Below are 8939 nucleotides of genomic sequence, written 5' to 3' on the forward strand. Positions count from 1 at the left end.
AGCTCAATCGCGTCCCCCAAAGGTCACATGTCGAAGTCCCCAGATGGGACAAGATTTGGAGGCAGGGTCTTTACAGAGGTGATCGAGCTGAAAACGAGGTGTTTAGGGTGGGCCTGGCATCCTTCTAGAAAGGGGAGACTTGGGCCCGGAGACCCCGGAGAGCAGAGAGCGGGAGGCTGAGGGGCGCCCCTGCCGGAATCCAGGAGAGCGCGGGGTCAGGCTCTGCCCCTGTCGGCTCCGCGGATGTGCGGCCTCCAGAACCACCGGAGAGCAGAGAGCGGATTCCTGCGAAGCTGCCCCCGACGCAGCCTGGCAGCACACCAAGGCACCGGGAGGGCGACTTTTAAGATTTCATTTCATTTTCATTAATTATAAGCAGCCGCGCGTGGCCAGCGGCCACAGGACCGGGCAGCGCGGCTTCCCGTCGCGGCGGCGCCCCTGGTCGTGCACACAGCTGTCCGGTGCCCAAGCGGCGGCCAGGGTGCTGCCCCCCCACCCTGCAGCCTCAGAACTTGGCGAGACGGTGGCAGGAAGCCCGGCCGGCACTGTCATGCCTGGAAGGAGGGAGAGGACTTTCTCCCAGCTGGACGTGGGCACGCGTGGAGGGCGCGTCACCCCTGTGCCGTCCAGCACGGGTGCCACAAGGGCCACGGAGGACGGTTTCAACGCAAACCAACTCCAAGTTCACTTCTAGGATCTCACCGGCCACATGTCAAGTGCGCCACCGCCGCCGGGGCTCCCGAAACAGGTGGCAGGTTCCCACGGTCGCCAGGAGTTTCGTCGGACGTGTTGGACACCACGTGCCGCGGTGAGCGCAGGGTGTGCGCCCACGGCCCCGGGCTGCGGGTCCGTCCCTCATTGGCCCATTTTATAGGAGGCGAGGGCAAGGCACTTGGTGCTAGAGGGGCCGGGAGGGGAGCGGGCCGGATTCCCTGTAGCCGGGAGGCCGAGGCAGCTGCGCCCCGCTGGCCCCCAGGCGGGACCCCGAGGGGCACAGAGGCCCGAGGCGGGGAAGAGGCCGCGAGGCGCCCAAGACGAGGGATGGGGTAGGGAAAGGGGAAGTGAGCGAGGGGGCGGGGGCCAGCAGGCAGCCCCTCCGGCCCTCACCCCCGTGTGCACACACGCGCACCCTCGCTCTGCCGCTGCCCCTCACCCCGCGCCCCCGTCCACACAGACCCGCCGCCCTCCCCGGCCAGGGGCGCACGTGCCCGCCGCCGCCAGCGACCCGCGGCCCCGTCGCCCCGGTGCCCACAGGTGAATAAGAGCGACGCTGGGACAAACTGTCGTTAACTTCCGTGTTGCCAGGGTGTCAACCCCCACCGCCGCCCGCCCCTCGCAGCCTGGCGGCCCCCCCCGCCGGAATTCAGGGAGGAGCTGGGGGTCCCCAGCATCGTGCAGGAGCTGGGGGTCTACACAGCAAGCCCGCTCACCCCCACTCCAGGCCCCTCCCCGTTCCAGTGAGCAACCGCCGCCTCCAGGGAGACCGCGGGACACCTGCTTGGCACCGGCGGGCCCAGGCGCTGTGAGGAGGACCCTGGGGCCGCGGGACACACGCCCAGCTCGCCGCCGGCTCCCCGCCTCTCCCTCAGAGCCCCACGCTCCCCGCGCGCTCCCGGCTCCCGCGGCCCGAGGCCTGCACGGCGGGGGGCGAGGGGGGACAGGACAGCCGGGTCGGCCCCCGCAGTGGCTCAGACGCTCCGCACGCTGGAGATGCTGGTCAGGGGCTCTCGCATCCGGAAGCTGAGCGACCGGGAGCCCCGAAAGCTGTCCCTCGGCCTCAGCGAGCTGTCCGTGGTGGAGGACTGGGCCTCGGTGACCTGGGCCAGGCAGTCCCGGGGCCCCCGCAGCCCCAGCCGCAGACACCCGCAGCAGAGGAAGCCCAGCACGGCCTGGCACACCTCGCGGCTGCGGAAGGAGTAGATGAGGGGGTTCACGGCCGAGTTGAGCACGGCCAGCGCCAGGATCCAGTCCATGCCGCGCAGGTACTCCTGCGCCCAGTCCGTGGAGCTGAACACGTCGGCCAGCAGCAGGCCGAAGAGCGGGCCCCAGCACACGACGAAGGCCAGCAGGATCATGAGCACCGTCTTGAGCAGCCGGCGGGCCTTGCGGCGGGCGGGGGCCCGGGGGGCCTTCTGGCCGTTGGCGCGCACCACGCGGAAGATGGCCCCGTAGAGCGCCATGATGGCGGCCAGGATGCAGGCGAAGACCCCCACGCAGAAGAGGATGTAGGCCTTGGAGTAGAGCGGCAGCAGGCTGGAGCAGCGCGGGAAGGCGCACACGCAGTTCCAGCCGAGCAGCGGCAGCAGGCCCAGCAGCGCCGCCAGCAGCCAGCACAGCCCGATGAAGCCGTACACCCGGCCGCGCTTGCTCGCCCCGCTCTCGGCCACCGGCCGCACCATGGTGGCGAAGCGCTCGCCGGCGGTGAAGAGCAGGCTGAAGGTGGAGGCGGCCAGCGCCATGAAGAGCAGGCCCTCGCGCAGGAACCACTGGGCGGGCGCCAGGTGGAAGGTGCGCGCGCCCGACAGCAGCACGTTGGCCAGGTAGGCCACGCCGGTGAGCAGGTCGCTCAGCGTGATGTTGACCAGGCAGTAGTACACCCAGCGCCGCGAGCGCATGCGGGTCGCGATGGCCACCAGCACCAGCAGGTTCTCCAGCACCACCAGGCAGCTGGCGGCCACGAAGACGCCGCGCAGCACCCCCAGGCTCCCCTCGTCGGGCCCGGCGCGCCCCGCCAGCCGGCCCGAGTGGTTGTAGTGCAGCACGATGAGGCGGCTGTGCCCGCTGGCCGCCAGCTGCTGGCAGGACTCGGGGGCCGCCGCCGGGGGCCCCGTGCCGTTCATGGCGGTCCCCTGGGGCAGACTGAGGCCCGGGGTGGCTCGCCCGGGGCAGGGTGGAGCCGCCCGCCGGCCGGCCTCGGTTTCCTGTTGTTTCAAATTTCCTGTTATGTTCAAGGTACCCCCAAGCCGGGGGTGAGGCCGGGGACGGGGAGGGGCATCCCAACGGTCGGCCCCCACCCAGGCTCCCGAGGGCCCTGCGGTCGCCCCCTGCGGCCAGACCCGGTCTCCGACCCCTCGTGGTCCTAGAAAGCCCGGGGAGGCGGGAGGCGTGGGGGCCCAGGGAGGAGGGGAACCGGGCCTCTCCGCGCCGCTCCCCGTGCTTCCCCGGGCCCCCACGGGCCACCCGCTCCGGACCCGGCTGTTCTCTCAGAGGCTCCGAGCCTGCCCAGCACACAGTAGGTGCTTAATAAGCGTGCCTAGTGACGGCACACACGTGAGCGCCCCCAGATACCCCAGTGAAGGCGTAGATGCAACCCATCTTATTCCCACGGCGCACCTGCAGCACGCCCGTGCACAGAAGGGGAGGTTGAGGCCCGGAGACGGGGTCCGGCTGCCTCCAGTGGGAGGGCAACACCCACTCGAGGACCCATGCAGGTCCCCTTCCTGGGGTTGCCCAACCTGCCCCCGAGCTGGCCCTGCCAGGAGCCTCCCGGACGGCCCCCGAGGCAGCCTCTCACCCCTGGAGGGAGAGGGGCTCATGGGAAAAGTGGGAACTCACCCCCCCATGCCCATCCTGGCCCACTCAGGTCTACACAGCCTGGGGTGCAGGTGGGGGAGGGGTGTGAGTAGAGCCCGTCCTGGGGAGTCTGGCTGCAGGAGGCACGGGTTCCCCTGAAGGGATCCAGCAGCCCTGTAAGGGCCGGGCCAGTCGGGAGACGGGGGCCACCAGGCAGCACCCCTCCCTTTGTTCACCGTTCAGCCCTGGGAGCCGCGTGGTCACAGGGAGCCACAGATAGAGGTGCTGCCGGCGGAGGCTGTAGCCTCTTGTCCCTGGAGGTGACCGAGCACAAGCAGCCCCAACAGCAAGTTCTGGGAACAAGTGCTGCCCAGGCAGTGGGGGTGTGACAGGCAGGGGCCGAGCAGCCCGGTCTTCCTCAGGGACCATCCTCCACAGCTGAGAACTGAGCTTCGGTCAGCAACCATCCCACTTAGACACATTCACAGAGGACACACTGTGTGTCCTGAGGCTGAGCCTGGACCCTGAAATGGTACTTGAGTCCAGACTGAGCCCTGATCCCAAGGTGAGCTCTGATCTTGGCTCTGACCCCAGGCTGAGCCCTGATCCCAGACTGAGTTCTGATCCTAGAATGAGCCCTGCTCCTGGACTGAGCCTTGATCCCAGACTGAGCCCTGATCCTAGACTGAGCCCTGATCCCAGACTGAACTCTGATCCTAGACTGAGCCCCAATCCCAGACTGAGCTCCGATCCTAGGCTGAGCTCCAATCCTGGACTGAGCCCTGATCCCAGACTGAGCCCTGATCCTGGACTGAGCCCTGATCCCAAACTGAGCTCTGATCCTGGACTGAGCCCTGATCTCAGACTGAGCTCTGATCCCAGACTGAGCCCTGATCCCAGACTGAGCTCTGATCCCAGACTGAGCTCTGATCCTAGACTGAGCTCTGATCTTGGCTCTGATCCCAGGTTGAGCCCTGACCCTGGACTGAGCCCTGATCCCAGGCTTAGCCCTGATCCCAAGCTAAATTCTGATCCCAGACTGAGCCCTAATCCTGGCCCTGATGCTAGACTGATCCCTGATCCTTGCTGAACCTTGACCTCGGCTGAGTATGTGATTATAGGTTGGCCACAATCCTGACCTTGACCCTGGCTGAGACCTGGCCCTGGACTGGACCCTGACCCCAAGCTGAGCCCCAATTCTAGTTGAGCCCAACCCCTGCCTAATCCCCAGTCCAGTTGCATCCCTGACTCTAGGCTCAGAGAGCAAATTCAGGACTAAAGTAAATGTAATGAGAGCACAGGTTGGACTAGCAAGGCCCAGCCATCCAACAATGACCTCCTGCCATGAATTACCTGCTGCCTGGTGGAAGGCCCTATGTTCATTATACTTCATTTAATCTCACGATTATCCCCATGCTACAAAAGAGCAATCTCCCTTCTGGAAACCTGCCCAAAGACACAGCTCTGACCGTGTGCAAGTATGAATGCAAAAGGTTATTCATTGTTGTTTGTAAACGCAAAATATCAGAAGCAGCCCAAATGTCTGCACACAGGGGAGGAGCCATGCCAGGAGCATCGTAGCATGGAGTGCCACATGGCCATGAGCAAGAGTGGACTGGAGCCACCTCCAGGTTGTATTGCTTAAGTGGGGAAAAAATACAAAAGTGTATAGATAGTAGGCTACTTTCTGCAAAACAAGGAAGGAGGAATAAAACATACACATAGATGCTTGTTTTTGCAAAATATTTTGTTTTTGCAAAATATTTTGTTTTTGCAAAATAAACCAGGAACCAGTGAGATTGGTTCCCTCCGGGGGGTGGGTAGAGTTGGAATGGAAGGAGGCAGGAGGGGATGACAACCTCTGAACATTTCTGTTTGTGTAGTTTTCAAACTCTATGATTTCTATTCTGCAATAAAATTAAATCAACAAGTGCGCGGAGCAGAAAGCTTGAGAATGGATCGTGAACTGAAAAAGGATGAACCAGACTGTATTTCAGATGGAAATCATAACCACCTGAGAAATAGAGGAAAACGAGCCCATGCAACTTTTGGACATGCACTTGTTCTAAAGACAAAAGGAACTACCAAAAAAAAAAAAATGTGAACCTGTTTAGTAGATTTGTTTTCAGGAGTGGAGGAGGTGTAGTGATTCTGAAAGTCTCATGTGTGTTACGGGACTGAGCAAAGTAGCAAGTGTACTGATGTTACTAAGAGCCAGGTCTTCACCGGGGAGGAAATACGATGTCAATATGGAATGGGAGGACATACCCCTCAACCCCATGGGGATGGAATAGGATGGAAAGTGTCAGGGTGGACCCATGATTATTTGTTTGTTTGTTTGTTTGTTTGTTTGTTGTTTGTTTGTTTATGAGAGATACACAGAGAGGCAGAGACACAGGCAGAGGGAGAGGCAGGCTCCCTGTGGGGAGCCTGATGCTGGACTTGATCCCAGGACCTGAGCCGAAGGCAGATGCTCAACTGATGAGCAACCCAGGTGTCCTTGGGCCCATGATTTAAACAAAAACCTATTTGTAACTCCGTCTGCTGAGACAAGCCAGGAGCCACAAGTGCATCTATCTAACACCCAGATCTCGGCTCCTAAATCCCACCTTCAGGGCTCGTGGGAGAAACGGCTGATCCAGGAATGAGGCACGGAGAGTGTCTGATGGGCCGGGAACATCTGATGTGCCAAAAAGTAAGGAAGGGCCCCGAGAAGGACAGGGGCCAGCCTGACGGGGCAGCTGTTGGCCAAGCCTGGGGCAGGGTGAGCAGCAATACTGAGTGACCTTAAAATTGGACAGACCGGGGGGGGGGGGGCACCAGGAGGGCTCAGCAGTTGAGTGTCTGCCTTCAGCTCAGGGCGTGACCCCTGGGTCCTGGGATCGAGTCTCGCATCAGGCCCCCCGCAGGGAGCCTGCTTCTCCCTCAGCCTGTGTCTCTGCTTCTCTCTCTGTGTCTCTCAAGAATAAATAAAATCTTTAAAATATATTATTCTACCAATGTTAGCTTTCCTGAATTTGACCATCGTCTGTTGCTTATGTTGCTACCAGAAGGTGTTTATTTCTAGGAAACGCATGCTGTTTTAGAATAAAGGTTCATGATGTCTCCAAGTCACTCTCAAAATATTTAGAAAAATTAAGAAAAGGGGGAAGAATATTTTCTATGATATATATTATGTACTTCTAGATTATGTTTATAGGCAGATACAAAGCAAAAGGTCAGCCATGGGCAGATCCAGCTCTGGAATCTAGATCTTTTCTGCAAAGGGCCAAATGGTAAATATTTTCAGCTCTGCGGGCCAGTCTCTGTGACAATTACTCAACTCTGCTGTTTCAGCGGGAGCTGCCTGGGCCAATATGTACATGATTGGTGGCGAGCCCAGAAAACTTCCTTTGCAAAACACAGGCTTAGCGCAGGTAGTTTGTTGACCTCTGACCTAGATGAAGGTACACGGGAGTTCACTGTAGTCGTTTTGCAACTTCTTTCCTAACTCTGTGGTCGGACTGTGGTCCCTAAATGTCACAAAAGCAGCAGGGCTCCTGGGAGGAATGACGGCGTCGGGGTCCGGGGCTGGGAGCGGGCCGGAGGAGCCCACAGCGTCCCTCTGTCTGTGCCAGGCCCTGAAGTCCTGAGGCCGGTGGGGCGTGTCAGGAGGCCTGAGGAGCCTGCCTGCAGAGGCCCGGCCACGTGGGCACAAGAGAGTAACGCCTGCTACAGAAACACGTCGACGAGTATTTCTTAACATCCACTAGTTCTCGGAGACACGAAAGTAATGAGTGTTTGGTTCTCTTTTGCGGATGATGGGGAACTGAGTCATTGTTCCGAAAACTGCGAAACCAGAGGCACGGAGCAGAGGAGCAGGCCTGTACCCTGTCTCTCCGGCACGGCCTCTATGTCTAGGTAACCAATAATTGGAGGGGGAGAGGGTTTTTGTTTGGTTTTTTTATCATGCTAAGCTTTTAAAAATTATTTTTAATTGTGGTAAAATCATAGAGCATAATATTCACCATCTTAACCGTCTCTAAGTGCACAGCTCAGGGCGTGGTGCATACTCACCCCGCCACACACAGCCCCCCACCCCGCCACCGTCTCCAGAACCTTCCATCTCCCCACATGGAGACCCCGTCCCCAGGAAGCACTGACCCCCCGCCCCCTACCCCACCCCTGGCTCCCGCCACCTCCTATCTCTGTGGATGGGCCTCCTCTGGGGACCTCCTGGGAGTGGGGTCCTGTGGGAGGTGTCCTTCTGGGTTTGGGTCTCCTCCCTGAGCCCAGTGTCCTCAGGGTCCACCCACACGGGGACAGGTGGTGGGGTTCCTTTCCAGAGGGGCTCTGGAGCAGAAAGAGGGCATTAAGGGAACACTGGACAATGTGGAACGAAGTCTCCCGGCTAGTTCATACGGGCATAGCGGACACCCAACTCCTGGCTTCGCTAACCTGGCCTGTAGCAGTCACCTGAGATGTGACATCGGGCAAGCCGGCCGGCCGCTGTCTAGAAACTCTGCACTTACTTCCGCAGCTTTTCTGTAAATCTGAAATTACTATTAAAAAAACAGTTTATAGGGGTGCCTGGGTGGCTCAGGTCATGATCCCCGGGTCCTGGGATCAAGTCCTGAATCAGGCTCCCCGCAGGGAGCCTACTTCTCCCTCTGCCTGTGTCTCTGCTTCTCTCTCTGTATCTCTCATGAATAAATAAAATCTTTAAATAGTTTTCAGGGGATCCTGGGTGGCTTGGCGGTTTAGCACCTGCCTTTGGCCCAGAGCGCGATCCTGGAGTCCTGGGATCGAGTCCCACGTCGGGCTCCCGGTGTGGAGCCTGCTTCTCCCTCCTCCTGTGTCTCTGCCTCTCTCTCTATGTCTATCATAAATAAATAAATAAATAAATAAATAAATAAATAAATAAATAAATAAATAAATAAATAAATCTTTAAAAAAATAGTTTTCAAAAGAGTTGGGTGACTCTTTAGCAGGTGACCGAGGCCCACAGTGGTGGCAGGTTGACTGTGTGTGCTCTTGATATGATGAGGTGGAAATGGCCCTTTGCCTCTGTGGCCCTCTGCCCTAAAACCTGTAACTGGAGCCTAAGCATGAGGAACACCCTAGGCAAACCTCACCAAGGGACTTTCCACAAAACACCTGTAAGGAGATATGGATGGGAAAGTCCTCACCCCTGGTCTGTGCGAATGTGATCTTCTTTGGAAACAGGGTGTTCGCAGATGTGATCAAGCAAAGATGAGGCCATTAGGGTGGGTCCCCATGCAGTATGACTGGTGCCCCCATAAGGGAGGGGAATGTGGACACAGACACAGACACACATAAGAAGGGGTCATGTGGAGATGGGGCCGAGGGGCACCCAGAGCCCCCGAAGCTCGAGAGGCAGGAAGGACCCTGCGCTGGAGCCTCCAGAGGGAGCGTGCCCTGCCACA

General features: G+C 59.3%; 1 protein-coding gene across 1 annotated transcript; it reads right to left on the reverse strand.

The window, feature by feature from the left end:
• Positions 1-1545: 1545 nt before the first annotated feature.
• S1PR4 (sphingosine-1-phosphate receptor 4) lies at positions 1546-2899 on the reverse strand. Its single transcript, XM_072787901.1, has one exon. The coding sequence runs from the start codon at positions 2838-2840 to the stop codon at positions 1689-1691; it is 1152 nt and encodes a 383-aa protein (XP_072644002.1). The 5' UTR covers positions 2841-2899; the 3' UTR covers positions 1546-1688.
• Between the last annotated feature and the right edge of the window lie 6040 nt (positions 2900-8939).

This window comes from Canis lupus, chromosome 19, assembly GCF_048164855.1.
Source record: "Canis lupus baileyi chromosome 19, mCanLup2.hap1, whole genome shotgun sequence".
NCBI classification, from domain to species: Eukaryota; Metazoa; Chordata; class Mammalia; order Carnivora; family Canidae; genus Canis; species Canis lupus.

Bases quoted from the DNA above. Each gene is read 5' to 3' on its own strand.
- S1PR4 (XM_072787901.1), bottom strand. From the start codon at position 2,840: ATGAACGGCACGGGGCCCCCGGCGGCGGCCCCCGAGTCCTGCCAGCAG.